The 21,929-nt window shown below is 34.4% G+C and overlaps 1 protein-coding gene across 1 annotated transcript; it reads left to right on the plus strand.

Annotated features, from left to right (window-relative positions):
• The first annotated feature begins 11,002 nt into the window (after positions 1–11,002).
• On the plus strand, positions 11,003–18,117 carry LOC129233635 (golgin subfamily A member 6-like protein 25). The gene is made up of 3 exons (XM_054867608.1): positions 11,003–12,563; positions 13,224–13,385; positions 18,071–18,117. The coding sequence occupies exons 1-3, from the start codon at positions 11,003–11,005 to the stop codon at positions 18,115–18,117; spliced, it is 1,770 nt and encodes a 589-aa protein (XP_054723583.1).
• The last annotated feature ends 3,812 nt before the right edge of the window (positions 18,118–21,929 follow it).

The following is a 21,929-nucleotide window of genomic DNA, read 5'->3' on the forward strand; positions in this document are numbered from 1 at the left end:
TACCAGTCTGTAAGTTGGTTTGATCGATCTCGAAGGAGCTATGTTGACTTTTGAATTAGACCTGGTCCAATCAAATAATTACAGCTGTATGGGCTAAGCGCAGCTTATTGGAGGCTTTACTTTAAGTTAGAAACAAGAGTTTCGACTACATGATAACATCTGAAAAAATGAAATTTGGAAGCAAAATGTATATTTTCAATTGCCTTTAACACATGATTTATTTATTTATTTAATTTGGCCTTTTCCAAAAGGTTCGCCCCTCCCCCTCCTCCGCACATTTTTCTCAAAAAGAACCCAAACCCGATGCAATACCAACCCGACGCTTAATGATCCAATGATTGTTTAGGTGTGCCAAACCCGATGTTTAGTAAATCATTCTCATTTCTTCTTCATTCCCAGCAAAACTATTTAGTATGCAGCCCCCTAGTATGATCCCCTGATCCCCTAGTATGCAGCCTACAAACAAGATCAATATAAGTTTTTGAGAAACATGTATTTAAAATGTTAAACGTGTATTTGCTTTTATTACATTAGTCAAAAGAATTTTTTTCTTGCGTTTAGCAGTTGCCGACAAGACATCATTACACTAAAAAATTAAATCTACTTTAGTACACTTCCTTGTATGAGGTAAAAGGATCGTTTACTCATCGATATGTTTTGTTGTAGAATAATCCAACAATAATCAGAAAAATTGTAAATAACTATAGTAATAACTTACTTGTAACTTCAGAGTGAAAATAAAATATAATATTGCAGTTATTTACCAGTATATTACCCAGAGAAGTATTTTAAAACGCATCAACTGTGTGTCTGCACACTTGACATGTTGAAGAGCTGTTTAGCGAATGTAATAGAAAAGGAAAAATCTCCGAAGCATGTTTTTTTTCCCGTTGACTCCCCCCCCCCCCCCCGTCTCGCCCTGTTTGTTGTCATTCCGTACGTATTTGTCGCGTAAAACCCGATAACCAGATGACGACGCCTTAGATCTGACCGGAAATCACCACTACATTCGGCAGGGACGTGGATAGTCAAGGGGGGGGGGGGATTGTACTCTTTTATTAGTCTAAAAGTCGACACCCTGAGGTGTCGAAACCAGCTCATCGATAAACAGAAATTTCAAGGATGAAAACACACCATTTCCCCCGTAGCAATAGCTATCCCTTATTTTGTCACCATCTGGGCGACGTTAAAAGGGGACTTACGGACTCGGGCTAAATTGCAGGTGTCAAGGTGGGTGGCCCCGAACGGAATTGATTTTTTGTTTCCTTTTTAGCCTACTTTCCCAGTAAAAGTCAGAGAAAGAAGAAAAAAGCATGAAAGAAGGCTTAATGCATCTTGAAAATATCGCGAAAAACAAAAAAAAAGTCAAGAAATAAATAAAATAATTAAATAAATATCGTAAAATTAAAAATTGGAAAGTAGGGTATTGAGATGGGGAAAAATGTCTGTCGGTCTGTCTGTCTGTCTGTCTGTCGGTCTGTCTGTCTGTCTGTCGGTCTGTCTGTCGGTCTGTCTGTCTGTCCCCCCCTAATAACTTTTGAATGAATAGTCCGATTCGAACAAACTTTTTTTTGTTCGAAAGATCTCGGCAAGGACACCTCATTCCCATGTTTCACTTTTTTTGTTAGAACAATTTTTCGTTCAATTTTGAACAGTTCAAAAAACTTAACATTAGCGCCTACGGGGTAATTCCGAACTGTGAGGTGAATTTGCTTCAAGCAAACTTTGTAGGAAAAAGCTTTTGATGAAAAACTTGTATATAAAATATCTTTTTGATTTGAACAATTTTCCGTTCAATTTTGAACAGTTCAAATCCCTTAACACTAACGCCTACGGGGAACTGAAAGTCAATGTAGATTCCGTACTTGAAGGCGGATTTACCTGAAGCAAATTTTGTTGGAAATAGCTCTTGACGCCAAACTCCAGACACACACTCCGAGAATTTAGGGGTATCTGACTCAGACTCCGACTCCTGTGCCCGATAATTAATCGGACTGCTACTTCCCGACTTCGAATCTGACTTCGTAGCTTTGGCAAAAATTTATACACGGAGGACAAATGACTGACTCCGATTCTTGGATATTCGATTCCGACTCCTTTATCCCAAAATGAGATTGACTCCGACTCCGCAGCTATGTTTTTAACTATGAAATAATTATTGTTAATATGACTTGTTTTTAGCCTACTTTCCCAGTAAAAGTCAGAGGAAGAAGAAAAAAGCATGAAAGAAGGCTTAATGCATCTTAAAAATATCGCGAAAAACAAAAAAAAAGTCAAAAATAAATAAAATAATTAAATAAATATCGAAAAATTAAAAATTGGAAAGTAGGGTATTGAGATGGGGGAAAATGTCTGTCGGTTTGTCTGTCTGTCGGTTTGTCTGTCTGTCCCCCCCCCCCCCTAATAACTTTCGAATGAATAGTCCGATTCGAACAAACTTTTTTTTGTTCGAAAGATCTCGGCAAGGACACCTCATTCCCATGTTTCACTTTTTTTGTTAGAACAATTTTTCGTTCAATTTTGAACAGTTCAAAAAACTTAACATTAGCGCCTACGAGGAAACTAAAAGTCAGTATAATTTCCGAACTTAAAGGCAGATTTGTTCCAAAAACATTTTGTTGGAAATAGCTCTTGATGACCAATTTCCGACTCCAAGTTTTATAATTTCAGGTCCGTCGACTACGACTTCGACTACTCCTATATCCGAAAATTAGTCAGGTTCCGACTCCGTTCTGGCTCCGTAACTTTGGCAAAATCTTAGAAACGGAGGAAAAATGACGTACTCTGACCTGACGTACTCCGAATTAAAATCTTCGACTCCGACTCCTTTATCCCGAAATAAGTCCGACTCCGACAGCGCAAACATTGACAGAGTTACGGACATGAAAGGAAATTGACCAATTCCGTCTCCGAGTGTTTGAGTTAAAAACCTTCGACTCCCGACTCTGATTCTTTAACCCAAAAATGAGATTGACTCCGACTCCGCAACTGTTGCAGGTCTTTATTGTGAAATAATTATTGCTATTATAATTTATTTTTATTTTCACTCTAAAGTTTTAATTTATGAATTCTGTTTTTGGTGAACAAATTCGGAGTCCTTTATACTAAACTTAAAGATAAGCACAGACGATTTTTTCTTCTTTTTGTGATAATGAAAATTATTTACTTTTTCTATTGTTTCTATTGTTTTTTAATTCATTTTTGAAAGTACATTTTTATTTTTCACTAGCTGCGTCGCCCGGCGTTGCACGGTCTACCTCAAAAATAAAAGTTACGTCAAGTGACGCGTGTTCAACATTTAAGCTTCAATTAGCGGAAAAAAAAATATTGTAAAATTTGCCGTCAAAATAATCATTCTTAAAGAAGAAAACGGCAAATCAAACATTCCCGAACAAATTAAACGCAACTTTCCCGATTAACTTCTGCTGGCATTTCAAAAAAAAAAAAAAAAAAGAAAAGAAAGAAAGAAGATAAGTCGCCAAATAATAATAATAATAATAAAAGAAATTTTTACCTCAAAACAAAAACAAAATTTTATTTTGTCACAGTCGATAAAAAAAAAAGTGGCAACCTTCTGAATGGTTTTGTTGATGCCAATTTAAATGAGATCGCGCAAACGATAATTTTCCGATATGAAAATGCTGTTCCATATTAGGTTTAAAAAAGTTTTTAACCTTTTTTTCCGGTGATTTTGCTGCCTTGCTTTTTCTTTTTTGAAATTCGAAAGAAGGAAAACAGTTTCAGGAGTATTTTTCGCAGGCTTTCGAATGGGACCTGAATTTAAAAAATCGGAAAATTATTTCGTCTAGAAAGAGTCGTTTAATGCCATTTTCGGGCACTAAAACTAAAATTCCAACGGCTCGCTACTTTTTTGGCGTTCCAAAACCCACTACGTTCTTTCTAGGGTGCCCAAGCACCTCCCTGCCAAATTTTGTCCAGATTCGATGTAAAGTGTGGATTTGTATCGGGAACATACACACACATATATATATCCACATACACACATATTCTTTGTTTTATTTACATAGATTCGCAAACGTTTTTTTTTTTTTTTTTTTTCAGCTAGTTGCAAAAGAGAGTCGCCATTGATTCACATATTACTTGTAGGCTTGAGCCATGATTCGGCATGTTCTCATATTTGCCATGTTCTCATGTTTGCCATGTTATCTTATGCAATGTTTCCAAACGGAACAATTTTCAAACGTGACTGTAGAAGTGAATTAACTTACCTCAGAAACAATCTTTAAAAAATCAGTAGGATTTCTCAAAACAAATCTGAAAAAGGAATTCGTCTTTATACGCTGATTCTGTTTTAAAAATTTTGCTTGAAGCTTCAACAATGTGTTTTGCATTTTACATTAACAATGATTTTTAATTGTTACTCAGCTGAGGTTTTCGGTTTTAAACAATATATCAATTTCAACAAAGAACATTCTCGCTGATTGTTTATTTTTACACTAGTGGTACCCACACGGCTTTGCCCGTAATAGAAAAATTAAAAGGTCTTTTGGTTCGCCTGTATACTTACAAATAAAGTATGGTGAATTTTCTCGCCAATTGACTTGCTCCCATGTTACGGTTCCACGTTATGATATTTTCGTTATTTACTTGTCCATCTTATGAGAATTTTGTTCTTAAAATTGGAATAGAAAAAGAACATCGAATTTTCTAAAAATCGCTTCGAGGTGCACACCCCTATGCTACAAACTTAACTTTGTGCCAAATTTCATGAAAATCGGCCGAACGGTCTAGGCGCTATGCGCGTCACAGAGATCCTGATAGACAGTCTTTTCTGCAAACTTAATTTCAAAGTAAGAAAAATAATATGATTCTATATATATATAAAAAAAGGCTTAATCATTTGTTTCTTTCCATATTTTGAAACATTTAAAAAACGTAAAAAGAATTTTAATGCTTTTTTCCTTTTTGTTTCTTTACGGTTGCGATCAGAGAAAGGAAAAGGTAGTAAACAGTGGTAGTTAGCAAGGTGATAGTTTGAGCAATCCGAAGCTCCGCCCCTTTTCTTTGGGTCAACTGTCATTGAATGATTTTCTTTGTTTACAAAATTGTAGTACTTTGTGCCAAATTTGGCAGTTTTTGAAAAAATACGCGAACGCGACCCGGAACCCCGCGTGGAGTAATAAGAGACTAAGGCTGCAACTCCCCGTATATAGCAAGGTAAAATCATGTAAGGCAATGAGAAACGTCTGCAAACAGTTCTGAATCCGCCAATATTTTTAAATTTTTGATATTTTTATCCATTAAAAAATATTTGTTCTCAAATTTAATGTTTACAAATGTGTTTGTGAAATTCATTTCTTATAATACTAGGTCCTAAATAATATAATATTAGACTTAATGTTAGTTCTAAATAATGTGCATAACCTAGGGATTGACCAAAAAACATCAATATATTTTTTTTAAGTAGCTAGAAAATATTTTAAAAGTTCTCTAAGATGTAATTAAAAATGCGTAAAAAACGTGTCTTAGTAAAAGTGTTATTAGGGATTTTTTCTAGTGCCTAAGTGAACTTAGACTATTATCCAATGAAGTAGTAGTGACTTATTAATAATTTACAGATATTCTACGCATAAAATCATACATTTATCGTATCTAATTCTGATCTACTCTCATGAGTATAACTGATTTTAGATTTATGCTACGTTGAAAAAAATTATTCTATGAACTTGCTAAACTTAGACTAACCATCAAACTCATTATATATTACCTAAAACAAACAAATTTGTTAGTATGGGGAAATAAGAGACACCCGTCTCTTATTACCCCCACAAAAAAAAAAAAAAAAAATGGGATTATAAGTGACTGGCCCACAATAAAGAAGTCTTTCAAGATTTCAAAAAATAGTTCATCAATAGTCATAGTCCTGGGCAGAAGTTTACCCCATTAATAACTCCCAAACTCCTCACCTACAAAAAAAAAAAAAAAAAAACATAAATAAAAGCGTAAAAAAAAGTCACGAACTTTTAAGGTAAATTCAACGTAAAGGTTTTTTTCATTGTATGAAAAAAAAAAAAAAAAAAAAAAAAAAAACCAAGTTATAAACTTTTAAATAAGTGCATTGTAGTAAAGTGTGCATGTGGTACTTTACCTTTGCTAATAATAAAGCTGAAATCCTCTCTGTCTGGATATCTGTCCGGATCTCTGTCTATCAGGATCTGACGCGCATAGAGCCTAGAACGTTCCGCCGATTTTTATGAAATTTGGCACAAAGTTAGTTTGTTGCATGGGGGTGTGCACCTTGAAGCGATTTTTCGAAAATTCGATTTTGTTCTTTTTCTATTGCAATTTTAAGAACATTTTCCGGAGCAAAATTATCATAAGATGGACGAGTAAATTACCAAGTTATCATAACGTGGAACCGTAAAATGGGCAAGCTATTTAGCGAGAAATTCACCATACATTATTTGTAATATACAGGCGAACTAAATGATGTTTTAATTTTCTACTACGTGCAAAGCCGTGCGGGTACCACTAGTATTATATATTTTTAAAGTTGTCTAAGTATATTTATTTTTCGAGATTTGACTGCGTCTCTTATTACCCTGGTTTCCCCTAACTTCTTTTAAACTTTTTTATCCGGCATAATTTTTTAAAAAATAGTAATTTAAATTTGAATTTGATTAAAATAAAATGACAAAAGTAAGTATATGTACACCTATTCTAGGTTTTCAAGGAAGCACTGTTAAAAACCGAGACTATCATTATTTGAGTTAAGAATAAGAAAAAAAGATGAGACTTTTAGGTTCATTTCTCTCCCTCCAAAAACAAAAAAACCTTCGATTTAAAATAATTGAAAAGGAAGAAACAAAATGAAAATGACTGAGTTTTTCGTTTTGCTTTTTCGTAATGCCTATTGCCATACCAACGACAAATTGTAGCGCAGACGACAGTTTAAATGCACGGCGCCGACGATATTTTAAACGAATCAGTATTCAAATGAAATTTAAGTGTTTTTCGCTACATAAAACTATAATTTATTCTACACACAATACATCGACCTCCTTGGCTTAAGGGAGCAACTTACTCCATAATTTATTCTATGTTTGGAATCAAGTATTTATTTCTGAAAGCACTACGTGACAATAATTAATGAAAATGATAATTTATTATTATCGTCTGCCGTTATTAAAATACCGCGTACTGAACTCGCAGACGATTTTTTTCAACTGCTCCGACGCGCGCTTTTCAGCACTAGTTACGCGGGTTTTCGGTTGATATAGTTTGAATTTCTGCTACGTAATGCAGAAATTTATCGTATTTTTTCGAGTCTTTGAGTATGGACAAAAAGGTAATTATGCTTTGATATTTTATTCATTTTCTGATAAGTTTAATAAATATAAAATTAGAGTTTCCGTACAATAACTTTTGTATAAATCTTATTCTAAGGAATGTTCAAAATGTAGCGTAAGGAAATCAATTTCATGCTTCATGAAAATTGTTATAAACTTTACAATTGTTATACTTATTAACTTTATTTAAATTTTTATGTACAACATAAGTGCAATGCAAGTAGAATATTTTTAATGTAGTAACGTAAAAAAATAGCATATAATTATTTATATACGAATGAACTGAATTTTTTGCTGCATTTACGTTGAAACTTCGCCAATTTGTAATATCCCTTGCAAATAAAAATTGCCATAATTATGTAAATTGCTTTCTACTTTTTAGGCACGAGTATTTTTCTGTCTCATATTAGAATTTATTTAAAAAATGTAGATTAAAGCTGATATAAACTAATTATTAATGGTTAATTAATTAATTTGATTAGAGAATATTGCATTATCCTCGTGTCTGAGGTTACATGGGTAGTTCTCATAAGGTGGGAACACAAAAGTAAACTTTGAGCAGTTTTTTTCAAATTTGACATCAATTTTGATTTTTTTTACATAAAACATACACCTAGAATATTTTATATATTAGCATAAAAAGGCAGAAGGTAGGGTACTGAATTACAAATTTGAATAATACCAATACTAAATTACAAAATTGTAAAAAAAAAAAAAAGATTAACTAAACTTTCATAGGTAAATTTTAAAATCGGATTAACATTTATCGAAAATTATAAAGCTTAAAAGGAAAAGATATCCAAAACTGTCACCAACTAGAGCTCAATGTCCTAAATTTATTACCTACTGACTAATGATCAATTTGAAAGTTAATAACGAGTATTTATGTATTACTAGCAGTACCCACACGACGGTGTCCGAGCAATTATTTTAAAGGGATTCCCTTTAGTAAATGAAAATGCCCCCCCCCCCCGCGCCCTCCCGTGATAGAAAATATTTCATTCAAAATGCGCAAACGACTTTTTAAGAAATTTAAACCAAAAGCTTTTTTTTTTTTTTTCTTTCTTTCTTTTTTTTTTTTTTTTTTTTTTTTGTAATTTAAAAACCTTTTTCCAGAAAATATAGAAAAAATACTATTCCACATTGACAGTAGCTTTAGAATCCTGATACATAAAAAAAAGCCAAAATCAATGTTCCAGTAACACTCTGACATCACCAACAATGAAACTCGCGATAAAATGAATGTACTTATGTCCCTCAACCCTTATCTTAGTATGAAACCGTAGGTTATAAAAAGTTGCAGTGAGGGCTTTATTTTATCATTGCAGCACCGAAAACTCTGTAGTAATTTTGTAAAAAAAAAAAAAAAAAAAAGAAATAAAAACTTTATACTTATTTACCAGTGTTGTAAGAGCGCGATGCAGACCTCCGTATGCAGTAAACAAACGTTCTTATGCTCTCCAGTAAATTAATAAAAATGTGACTTACGTCACTCAGGCTTTGAGACACAGATTTTCTAGTGTAAAATAATCTACCAAATTTATTGTTTATGACCTGACTCGGCAAGAAAACATACTATCGCAACCCATCCGAATAGGGAACGAAGCGAACACCGATCGGTTAGCAATCCAGACATTTTAGAGAAAATATCGCTCTCTCCTTTTATTAGCACGTAATTTAAAAAAACGTAATTAAAAACACAGTATATCTAGAACGAAAGAAAAATCTCGCTCCCCGTTCCTGTAGAAAACATAACTCAAAAACACGTAACGCACTTTTTTGAAACTAGCTGCGTAGCCCGGTGGTTTTGCACGGTCTTCCTCGAAAATAAAAGTTATGTCAAGTGACGCATGCTCAAATGTTCAACATCAGGCTTCAATTACAGAGAAAAAAATACTGTAAAATTTCCCGTCAAAATAATCGTTCTTAAAGAAAGAGAACGTCAGATCAAAAATTTCTGAATACACTAAAAGCAACCCTCCATAAATGCAACTAAAATCCTAAAAAGGAAAAAAAAAAAAAAAAAAAAAAACAGGAGAAAGAAGATACGTAAATCGCCAAAGAATAATCAAAAGGGGAAATTTTTACTTCGAAACAAGAACAAAAGTTTCATTTAGTCACCGCTAAGAAAAAAAAGTTGGCAACCAACTGAACGCTAATTTAAAATGAGATCGCGCAAACGATAGTTTTTCGATATGAAAATAGAGTTAGGCTTAATGATGCTTTTTAATTTTTTCCCGGAGCTTTTACAGTTTTTTTTTTTTTTTTTTTTTTTTTGAAATTGAAACAAAGTAAGGGAACCCTGTGAATCTTTTTCGCGCGTTTTCGATTTCTGCCAAAATTGAACTGTTCGGATAATTATTTCGGGTAGAAAGAGCAATTTAATGCCATTTTCGGGCCCTAAAATTAACATTCGAACGTATCAGTTCTTTTTTGGTGTTCGAAAACCCCTCTAAGTTCCTTATCGGTTGCCCAAGTACCTCCCTGCCAAATATGGTCGAAATTCGGCGTAAACTGTGGATTTGAATACATACACACATATATACACACATGCATATTCTTTGTTATTTTTATGTAGACTATCTGCGTTGCCCGGCTTTGCACGATCTACCTCGAAAATAAAAGTTTTGTCAAGTGACGCGTGTTCAACAATCAGGCTTCAATTAGAGAAAAAAATACTACAAAATTCCCCGTCAAAATAATTATTCTCAAAAAAAGAAAACGGCAAATCAAAAATACCCGAATAAATTAAACGCAACCGTCCGCAAATACAAATAAAATCCTAAAAAAAAAAGAAAGAATATAAATCGCCAAATAATAATCAAAAGTAGGAATTTTTACCGCAAAATAAAAACAAAATTTTATTTAGTCACGGTCAAAAAAAAAAAAAAAAAAAAAAAGAAAAGAAAAGAAAAAGTGGCAACCTTCTGAATTGTTTTCATTCCATTTTAAAATGAGATCGCGCAAACGATAATTTTCCAATATGAAATTCTGTTCCATTATAGGCTTAAAAATGCTTTTAAGGTTTTACCGGTGATTTTAGTCTTAGTTCATTTGATATTCAAAGAAATTAATTCAATTTCAGGAGTATTTTTCGCGGGCTTTCGAATGGCGCTAAATTTGAACTGAACGGTTACAATTTCGGGTAAAAGAGCCCAGAAAATGGCATTTAATGCCATTTTCAGACCCTAAGATTAAAATTCAAACTGTTCGGTTCTTATTTGGCGTTTGAACATTTTATTCTACCTTATTTTTAATCAACCAGTAACTCTCTCAGTAAATTATTTCTTTGAATTTTATTTTACTCAAAGTTCATTTACTTGTACGTAAGAAAGCTTTACGTATGAAGAAATGAACTTACAAGATTTTATCCTTAATTATTTAATTAATCATTAAGAAGTTAGTTACAAATGTGAATATGAAGCATTCATTTAACTATTAATTCATTAAATAGTCGTGACCATCCAAAAACGAAATAGTTCTTTTTTCAAATAGTGTTTAAGTCGAAAAACTCGGTGTAAAACAAAAAGAAAAAAAAAACCTTGTTTAAACCAAAAAAGGTTTTTTTTTTTGGTTTAAAAAAAGTTTTTTTTTTTACCAACTTCAGATTCTTAGATTTTTCCCACTTAAAATAATTTTTGTTTAGGACATGAATACTTTTCTTGACGTGAACAAACAACCAAAGCTAAAGAATGGCAAGAAAACCATTTTTAAGTAACACTGAAAAAGAAAAGCGGAGGAAAGAAAGGGATCGATTGAAAAAGGAAAGGAAGAGAAAAGCTCAGGATTTAAACAATCAAGGTTGCAAAAGAAGTGTCAATTCTGGGGAAAAAGCAAGAAATGACGTTCCCTCTACCTCTAAGTCTGAGGTTTTTGCAATAACAGATAAAGAAGTTGAAGTAAAAAAAACATGCGTCTCTGCTTTTCGAGAAAAAGAAATGCTTAAAGATGCCGAAGCCAAACGATTAAAGAGAAAAAATGCTACTTTTCGACAAGAAGAAAAGGTTCGTGATGCAATGACCAAACGAGTGAAAAGAGCTGAAGTAAGCCTTCGTGAAGATGAAAAACAGAAAGACGCAGAAGCGAAAAGAGTAAAGAGAGCTGAAGTCAGCGTCCGTGTAAAAAAGAGATTGAAAGATGCGTCAGCCAAAAAAGTAAAGAGGACAGATGTCAGCCTCCGAAAAGAAGAAAAAGTGAAAGATGCGGAAGCCAAGCGTGTGAAGAGAGCTGATGTCAGCATCCGTAAAGAAGAAAAAGTGAAAGATGCGGAAGCCAAGCGAGGGAAGAGAGCTGATGCCAGCATCCGCGAAAAAAAGAGAGTGCAAGATGCGTCAGCCAAAAAAGTAAAGAGAACTGATGTCAGCATCCGTAAAGAAGAAAAAGTGAAAGATGCGGAAGCCAAGCGAGTGAAGAGAGCTGATGTCAGCATCCGTAAAGAAGAAAAAGTGAAAGATGCGGAAGCCAAGCGAGTGAAGAGAGCTGATGTCAGCATCCGTAAAGAAGAAAAAGAGAAAGATGCGGAAGCCAAGCGAGTGAAGAGAGCTGATGTCAGCATCCGTAAAGAAGAAAAAGTGAAAGATGCGGAAGCCAAGCGAGGGAAGAGAGCTGATGCCAGCGTCCGCGAAAAAAAGAGAGTGCAAGATGCGTCAGCCAAAAAAGTAAAGAGAACTAATGTCAGCATCCGTAAAGAAGAAAAAGTGAAAGATGCGGAAGTCAAGCGAGTGAAGAGAGCTGATGTCAGCATCCGTAAAGAAGAAAAAGAGAAAGATGCGGAAGCCAAGCGAGTGAAGAGAGCTGATGTCAGCATCCGTAAAGAAGAAAAAGTGAAAGATGCGGAAGCCAAGCGAGTGAAGAGAGCTGATATCAGCATCCGTAAAGAAGAAAAAGTGAAAGATGTGGAAGCGAAGCGAGTGAAGAGAGCTGATGCCAGCATCCGTAAAGAAGAAAAAGTGAAAGATGCAGAAGCCAAGCGAAAGAAGAGAACTGATGTCAGCGTCCGTGAAAAAAAGAGAAAGCAAGATGCGAGAGACAAAAAAGTAAAGAGGACAAATGTCAGCTTTCGTAAAGAAGAAAAAGTGAAGGATGCGGTAGCTAAACGGGAAAAGAGAGCTAATATCAGTGACCGTGTAAAAAAGAGATTCATAGATGCAACAGGCCAGAAAGTAATGAGGGTAAATGAAGGAGCTTCTACCTCTAAGAAAACACCTGATGCACAGAACGATGAACCGAGTGAAACCATTAATCTTGACCATGGTAATGGTAGTGAAAATTCAATTATTCAAAAATACTTTGAGGCATTAAAGTATGGCCCAGTACATGCATGCATATGTTGCGATAACTTATTTTTTCGGAAATCTGTTGTTATTCGTAAACGAGAACGACTTGAAGAAAAGTTTCGACACTTCTTACAAGAAAATTTAGAAGTAGTTCTACAAACAGACACAATAGTTTTGTGTAAAACTTGTCACAAGAGTTTAAAATGTAGTAAGATTCCACGTTTGAGTTTATCGAATGGGCTCAAATTTCCAGACAAAAATAGTAGTTTGATGCCGATGACAACCCTTGAAGAACGACTTGTGTCACCTCGCATTCCTTTCATGAACATTCGACCATTAGGCGTTGATAAGCAGTTTGGAGTTCGTGGAAACGTTGTTAATGTTCCAGTTTCAGTGGACACGATGGTGTCAGTTTTACCTCGAGCAATGGATGATACTCATACAGTGCAGCTAAAGTTGATGCGGCAATATAAATCTAAAAACCCTTACATATATGAAACTATACGCCCCTTTGTTGTTCACCAGTGGGCTTCGTACTTAGTGAAACAAAAATTATATACTGATCACGGAGTAACGCTGTCCGAAAGTTATTTAAATGAACATGGACACAATCCAAAAGATTTCATTGTTATCCAAGAAGACAAGCAAGCTGATATAGCTGCAGAAAATTCAAATTTGAATGACGTTTGGGACGAAGAATTCACTGATGATGATGCTATCAATGAAGAATTGTTCAATCAGGTTTACCACGAAACACTTTTGGAGCCCGTAGAAGGCATTAAATTTGCACCAGGTGAAGGTAATAGGCCAATTTCTATATTTTTGGACAAAGATGCAGAGGAGTTATCCTTCCCCTCAATTTACATGGGACAGAGAAGAGAAATATCTTGTGCTGGGGTGTCCATTCGTGATCTGGCAAAGTCGGAATTACGGAGAAGTGACCGTAGATGCGCTGAGAGCATCCCTAACATCTTTTACAAGCATATGAGGTGTTCACTTGATCGAGTCTATAGCTCCATATCTCTATGCCTCAGAAAATCAAAAAATACAGACAACATTACTGCATCTGAACTTTTAAACGAAGCTTCAGTGCAAAAACTTATTCATCAAGATTCTGGCTACGAAGTTCTCCGCTCAGAAAGATCTTCACCTTCTTTTTGGGAAGCGAGAAAAAAGGACCTCTTAGCAATGATACGCCAGTTGGGGTTACCAACTTTTTTCTTCTCCTGTTCTGCTGCGGAAATTCACTGGAATGAGCTAATTTGCATTCTCTTCTTAGTAATTGAAAAAAAAAAACAATAACAGTTGAAGAAGCAGAACAACTACCAAATTCATTGAAGAGGGAGCTGATTCGTAAAGACCCCGTCACCACTGCCTGGTATTTTGAACACAAGATGAGGGAACTTTTCAAGGTCATTCTTTCTCAATCGGGACCATTTAAAAACAACCCAATCACTGAATTTTTCACGAGAGTGGAATTTCAACACAGGGGTAGTCCACACATACACTCTCTCTTGTGGGCAGCAAACGCACCTAATTATGATCCTGAAGATTTACAGATTACTAACGAATGCCTAAGTTTTATCGACAAGTATATAACCTGCAGTTCTTCTCATGAGTTTGCCTCCTTTCAAAAACACAAACATACTTACACGTGTAAAAAAATGGAAAAAAATACTAAGTTATGCCGTTTCGGCTTGCCAGCACCACCCATGAAGCTCACAAAAATTCTTCTCCCATTAGAAGAAGAAGAAAAGCGCAAGGAATTTGCCGAACAGTTCATTGCACTCCAAAGCTTGTTGAAAGAAATCGATCGTGGAAAGGTGACTCCCAAAAACTTCTCCGCTTTTCTTGAGCTCTTGAAAATACAAAATGAAGAAGACTATATTTTACTTTTAAGAAGCAGCATCAAACGACCGACTATATTCATACGAAGAGACCTTTCAGATCTATCCATAAACGCATACAACAGCAACCTACTTTCACTCTCTAAATCCAATATAGATATTCAGTTTGTATTAGACGCATATGCATGTGTACAGTACATTCTAAACTACATAAACAAAAGTGACAGAGGTCTTTCGAAACTTCTGCGAGAATCCTTAGACCAATCGCGCAAAGGAAATGCGAGTATCAAAGAAAGGCTAAGAAGTCTTGGAAATACCTTTCTTAATTCAAATGAAGTATCAGCACAAGAGGCAATTTATTTAATTCTGGGAATGCCCCTTAGTCGTTGCTCTCGCAGCACAGTATACATAAATACGAGTCCTCCAAATGAACGCGTTCGGCTTGCGAAAACAAGAGCACAGCTTCAGTCTTTACCCGAAGATTCTACCGAAGTCTTTGCCACAGGGCTGATTGAGCATTATGTGGCTCGACCTCTTCAGTTAAATGAAATTTGTTTAGCTGACTTTGCATCATACTATACGTTCCATCGGCAAAAAAATAAGACAGTTTGTGAAGCAGAAAACGAAGATGAAGAAGAAACACTTGAGATAACTAATAATAACTGGCTTCCTCTCAGGGATGGATCGGGCTATGTTCATCGTCAAAACAGGGGAAAAATTATTAGATACAGAAATTTTAGCAAGGAGAGCGAGTCCTATAATTTTTACAGAGAGAATATTATGCTCTTCCTCCCCTGGATGGATGAAGTCAACGATATTTTGAAGCAAAACGTGGAATCTAAATATCAGCTTCATGAAGTTGAAATTAAAACAAAAGCAGCAGAGTATAATGCATCAAAAATGCGAGAAGCTCTTTCTTCCGCAATGCAAGAAGCTCAGAATGCAGTTTCTGATGAGACAGAGAAAATGGAACAAGTTTTGGAAAACGATTTCGAAATTTTTCGCATTGGTTGTGCAGACACCGATATTTTTGCAAATGCAGGCGAGGAAGCAATATGCAAAACTGCACAAAATTTCCAGCCCGCAAGACAAGTTCCCCACGATGAGTTTTTAAACATGGTTCGGTCATTGAACGTTGAACAACGGCAATACTTTCTCCATGCAGTACATTCTTTAAAAACTCGGAGAACTTTTCATGAATTTGTCACTGGAGGAGCTGGTACCGGAAAGAGTCATTTGATCAAAACAATCTATCAAGCATGCATTCGCCATTTTTCCGGACTTCCTGGAGCTGATCCAGATAAAGTTTCAGTTATACTGTGCGCTCCTACTGGTAAAGCCGCTTACAATATAGGTGGAGCGACGTTGCATTCCGTTTTTCATCTTCCCGTATCGCAGTATTCCCATGATATGCCCGAACTCTCTGCGGAAATGAGCAACACATTATGCTCTCACTTAATGTACTGCAAACTCATAATAATCGATGAAATCAGCATGGTTGGACTTCGGCAATTCTACCAAATAGATAAACGTCTGAAACAAATTTTTAAATCAGAAGAAAATTTTGGCGGTGTTTCAATCCTTTGCTTTGGTGATTTTCATCAGCTAAAACCAGTTGGAGATTCACACGTCTTTTCCTCTGGAAAAATGACCCACCTGGCGGATTTAGGACCATCCCTTTGGGACAATTTCTGCTTTTATGAGCTGACGACAATTATGCGTCAGCAAGAGAACCTGGATTTTGCTCATGCTCTCAATAGGTTAGCCTCTGGCACTATGACAACTGAAGACATTGCTTTGATGAGAAGCTGTGAGGTGAACGAAAACCGGACAGTTCCACCAAGTGCACTGCATCTTTTTCGAACAAATGCGGAATCAGATCGATTTAATGATCAAAGAATACAATCTGCACCCGGAAACGGGATTATTTCTTCTGCTATCGACACTTTTTCGGGGGAGGCATCAAAGGAGAAAAAGGACGAAATTTTGAGGTCCTTTGCGTCCAAAACAGCTACGGAAACGCTGGGGCTCCCTTCCTCTCTTATTTTAAAGCACGGCGTGCGGTATATGCTCCGTCTGAACATCGACACATCAGATGGATTAGTGAATGGTGCTGTAGGTGTTCTCAGACGAGTTGACACGGGAAAACATACCAAATTGGGAACCATACCTTTGCGTGTGTGGATAGAGTTCGAGGATGGAAACACTGGGAGAAACTGCCGAAACGCCATTTCGACACTAATGAAAGACAGAGGAATTCCTCCTTGTTGGACCCCAGTTGAAAGAGCTTGCCGGCAACTCAACACTGGTAAACGCCTTAAAGCACTAGTTTTAAGGAAACAGTTTCCCTTAGTACCAGCAGAAGGGATAACCATTCACAAATCCCAAGGATCCACTTACACAGAAATAGCTTTGCATCTACATAAAGGCATGGATCGAGCCAGCCTGTATGTTGCCTGCAGTCGAGTGACTAACTGTAGTGGTCTGTTCATTGTGGGGAATTTTCAACCACCGCCACCTCCACCACTACATCATCCAGTGAGACAGGAGCTTTTAAGATTGAAAACCAAATGCAGAATATCTTTGATGCATAGCTATGTTTCTCGTGCTCAAAGAAAAATATTTTTCCACAATGTTCAGTCCCTGCGCAATCACCACAAAGATTTGATATGTGACCAGGACATATTAAAAGCAGACATCATATTGACCGTTGAAAACTGGTCTTTCAAAGAAGAAGAATATCCTCTAGAAGGCTACAAATGCATACAAAGAATAGATAACGAGACCTGCGTGCGCAAAGCTGTTGGAAGCACGGCATATGTGAAGCAAACTGCACTTGCACGCCCGGTTTCCAAAATAGCCACGAAGAGCCCTACCGGCCATCTGGAGGTACTAGTAGTGGAATATGAAGAAACGCACATTGTTTCAGTCTACAGATCTCCGAAATTTTCACTGAATGACCTTTTTGACTGTTTAACACAAATGATGAAAGTGTTTCATAAAGCGAACTTCATTATACTAGGGGACTTTAATATTGACTGGAAGACACACTCGCGAACTTTCCACCAATGGATGACTGCATTCAATCTTCGTATGGTTCTTGCTGAGGAAAGTAGCACAAATTATGACACCCAGTTAGATTTGTGCTTCACTAATATAGAATCAATTTCTGCATACTACTATGAATCTGTAACAAGCTTCCATAAACCCATCTGGGTTTTATTTTAAAATATTTATGTTATTACAGCAGTTTTTAAATAGTTATAATAATCATGACACTGCAATATAAAAATGGTTCACCATTTAAAAAATGCATTCATTTTGAAACATATTTTTCTACAATTTCACTGTTATTATTTGTTAATATTGTCAAAAATAATTTTAGTTAATATTTGTTGATTTACTTAAGACAACAACTCTGCTTTGTATTTTGATTTTTAAAAAGAAACACGAAAAAAATCATGATGAATGTACAGATCCCATCATAATTAACTATTGGCATTAGCATAGTATTATTGCATTTACAATTTCAATACTTATATTCGAAGTTTTGGACTTTTAAGAGATGTTTTGTGGTTGTATGTACATTTTTTTTTCTTCAAAGTTCACTCTTATTTGATTTTTTGTACTTATGTAGATATTTTGCAAGCATATCTTGAGCACAATTTATTGTCATCATTTTGACTCATAATTAGCTTTTTAATGACCAATGAATAGTTTTAAGATCAATTACGAAAATATTATGTCATTGCCGCATGAGATATGAAATTATCATAACGTTTATTGACCGTGTTGGCTTTTCTTTTTTTAAACAACAGATAAATTTTTGTTGCGCGAAGTTTTCATGTAAATTTGTAACTATTTTCCATGGCCAAGAAATTGTACAGTTTCACTCGCAATAGTATCAAATTTACCAGGTTTATTATGCTGAAAGGAAAAGCTTTTTGACACCAGTTTTGTTTACAAGAGTAGCTTTTGCTGCCAATTTTTCAAGCAGTTCGAAATTGTTTTAAGTGTGTTTATGTTATGGCTTAGCGCAACTTTTTTGTAACTTTGATTTCCTCTATGCAATGAAGTAATAATGTCCAAATGTTAAACTTGTGTATCTTCATTACATTTTACCCCATATCATTGCCTTATTATCTTAACAGCGCCTGTTCTCTGTAAGTGCAAGTATTTATGGTAGTCGTTAGTTTTAGATAAATGTAATAATTTATGATAAAGTAGAAATTGTCAAGTTTTCTTGATATAGTTCTCAGCACTTTGAAAACCTATGGAGGCATTCTCGTATTTAAATACAATCTTCTTCGCACTTGAATTCTATTTTCGTTAAGACTTAGAAGAAACAAATATTTATGCTAATGCGGTTTATGTTCAATGTAAATATTGTTAAATATTTTTTTTACTGTGTCGTCAGTGCTAACTTATTCTACTGACTATGAATACATTCTATAAAATAATGTTTAATACTACATTTTGTTGTAAAAATATTCTGGTGAATTTATCTAATGTGTCGTACTTAATGCATATCTGCTCTAATTTCGTAATTTTAATATATTCTTTGAATGCATACTTCTTAAATAATGCACGACTAATTTGTGAAATTAAGTTTTGCATACAAGATTTCGCTCCTACTTTATATTATAGAATGCTTTTTTTGTTTTTCATTTGCATTTCTTGACTAATTTTCTGCGTTGTTCAAATGTCATCCTTTTTCGATGAATATTAATAATTTAAAATGCATTATTTAAAAAAATTATTATATACTGCTTCTGCGCTTCAAAAAAAGCTGTATAATTCATCATGAATTATCCGATGAGGTGCCAAGTTTCTTCGGAAGTTATCAGTAACCAGTCACAGCTGATATGAAAAACAGAAATCGGATGCGTACAATCGTGTAAATACATCTTGGACGGCGTTTTGTTCATAATCAAGCTCTGTCCCCTTCTTTTTTTTTCTTTTTTTTTCCAAGGTCGGACTGTGTCATCACTATAATTCTGATAACAATCAGGAATCCCACGTTCAGAACTTTCTTCCCGAATTGACTTTTGCCATCTACTCATAATTAATTAAGGATTAATAAACAATCGCGCAGCAATCCAGGAAAAAAAAAACTAAAAAAAAAAAACATCCAACATTCTCGAGTTAAGCTTAGTTGTACTCTGCTTCAAAAGTCAGTGAACGAGATGCAGTGAATTGTCTAAAATAGTATTTTATGTATTTTAAAACGGATATGATTCATTTAAATAGATATTAGCATTATTCAAAAATAGGCTTGCCAGATTCATGCAGTCGTTTTCCGCGCATCATACGCGGGACGGTCAATGAATTCCACTAGGAAGAGCGACGATCCTGACTTTTTAGCTTGATGAAAATGATTAAAATTGAAAGAATGGTAGTTAACACATTTTCCCGCGAAAATTTTGCTTCAGATTTTTAAAAGGGAGTAATTTGTCAAACTTTAGAAACATTATCGGATCAAAATTTGACTTTTTCATAACGTTTTACCGATGTTCATAACACCGTAATTTTGCTGCGAATACGAAAGTTATACAGGCAAATCGTTATACTTGGCACCTCTAAAAAGGGTAAACCATCTATTTGCGTTTCCTTATTGTTTTTATTTTGTCAAAAGTTATTTTGTGAAGCAAAAAAAAGAGGAAAAGATTTTTTCCCGATGTATTTCTAATTTTGAAACTATTTTCCATACTTATGAAGCTAATTACCTGTTTTTTGCGTTCTTGGCTGCTTTAATTTTTCACCAGTGTTTCAGTGATTTGAATTTTTTATTATATTCGCTTTCTCCGAATCTTGAATTTATAATTTATCAATGTATTTATATAATATAATAGTATTCTTTGTGTAGTTATGACAATGTACATCATTTGTGTTTGGCGTGACGTGTAATAGTAATTGAGAGTTTTAAAGAAACACGAAATTACAATATATACTAGAAATTGAAAATTGAACAGATTTATTCTCAAAGCTTTGAAATCAGTTGGAGACAAAATGGTTCTTCTTGCACTTGATATTTTTTGGGTTAAACTTACATAAGACACTCTATGTCATTTCTTTATGTTCGTGTACTATTTTCATAACTTTTTACTGTTTCATCAAATGTTCCTCCGCTTTAATAATTGTTTTTGAATCCAAGAAATATTAGATGTGTACCTAAGAAATATGTTAATGTTTCTCACCATATTTTTCTGGAAATGGTGTGCCGATAAATTCATCTAACTGCTTACATTTTTATATTTCTATGTATTTGTTTCATATTTTGTGAAATTGTTCATAACGTTTAAAACAGTATTGAACGTAATATTTTGCTTCACTTGTTGTATTCTTAGAATACATTCGATTTTCAACCGTAGAATGAAATGCAATTTTGTCACTTGTGTTATGTTGCTTATATATCACATCGAATTTTTATGATTTTTCTTTTAAATTTCTTCGAACTTCAGCTTTATCAAGTATTCTGAACAAATGAAGGGAAAAATACCTTTATTAAGCCATGTATGTAGTGTCAATTTTGATTAGCTTTATAACTTGTTTTTTTTTTTTTTTTTTTTTTTTGTGCGTTTACTTCACTACGTGAACGTCTTCCTCGCTTTTTCGATAGTGTGAATTTTTTTCGATAACTTGAGCAATCCAGTACATAATACAGCTATTTTAAACTTATAGGCCTCTATGTAATTTGCATCAGTTTTATGTTGTTATCAAAAATATTTGTACATAGGTCGATCGAATGAATAATATTTAGTTGGAAATTACTGTTGCTTTTCAATAAGGATATCACCAATTCATTGAATGCACATTAAACTCACTGTTTTGAATCTAGTTATAGTTACTACTGTTAGTTTTAATACTTTGCTAAATATGATGGTTTATAATCATATGTTATGATTGAGTTGAAATTTAATGTGTTTCGCTTATTATCTTAATTTGTTTTCAAGTTTGAATGCAAGTGGTATATTTTGTTTAGTGAATATTTGTTATGCCTTATTCATTTAATTAGAGTTTTTTTCCCAAATTTCATTTAAAGGCGCGAGTGGAAATTCATGACAGCTAACGTTTATTCCAAACCATATGTTTTTGTGAAACGAATCAAATGAATGCTTTTATGTTTTAGGAGACTTTATTGCTTTTATTTTAAAAACAACGTTAAGGGTTATTCCTTCTTCATATAAAATGGAACTGAAAATGTTTCTATTAACTTATGTAACTTACACCTTTAATAGTTGACTGCGGAAAATTGCATAGATTAAACATTACAACATTTTTCTAATTTTATATTTATTCGACCTAGTATGGTTTTGCATTATAAAGTCAATAATTATTTACTTATCTCTATAACTCTGTTTTTTTTTTTTTTTTTTTTTTTTTGAAGTATAAATGTTGATTTAAATGTATTATTAAAATACTGATTTGTGTTTTTCCATCTGCATACTTTACTTTTCAAGTTTTATTTTATAGTTATGGTGTACTTATTTTTAAAC

Source organism: Uloborus diversus, unplaced genomic scaffold (assembly GCF_026930045.1).
Source record: "Uloborus diversus isolate 005 unplaced genomic scaffold, Udiv.v.3.1 scaffold_568, whole genome shotgun sequence".
Lineage (NCBI taxonomy): Eukaryota > Metazoa > Arthropoda > Arachnida > Araneae > Uloboridae > Uloborus > Uloborus diversus.

Coding starts and splice junctions, on each gene's coding strand:
- LOC129233635 (XM_054867608.1), top strand. CDS start 11,003: ATGGCAAGAAAACCATTTTTAAGTAACACTGAAAAAGAAAAGCGGAGG. Junction 12,564..13,223: donor AACCATTAATCTTGACCATG/GTAATGGTAGTG, acceptor TTGTTATCCAAG/AAGACAAGCAAGCTGATATA. Junction 13,386..18,070: donor TAAATTTGCACCAGGTGAAG/GTAATAGGCCAA, acceptor GTACTTATGTAG/ATATTTTGCAAGCATATCTT.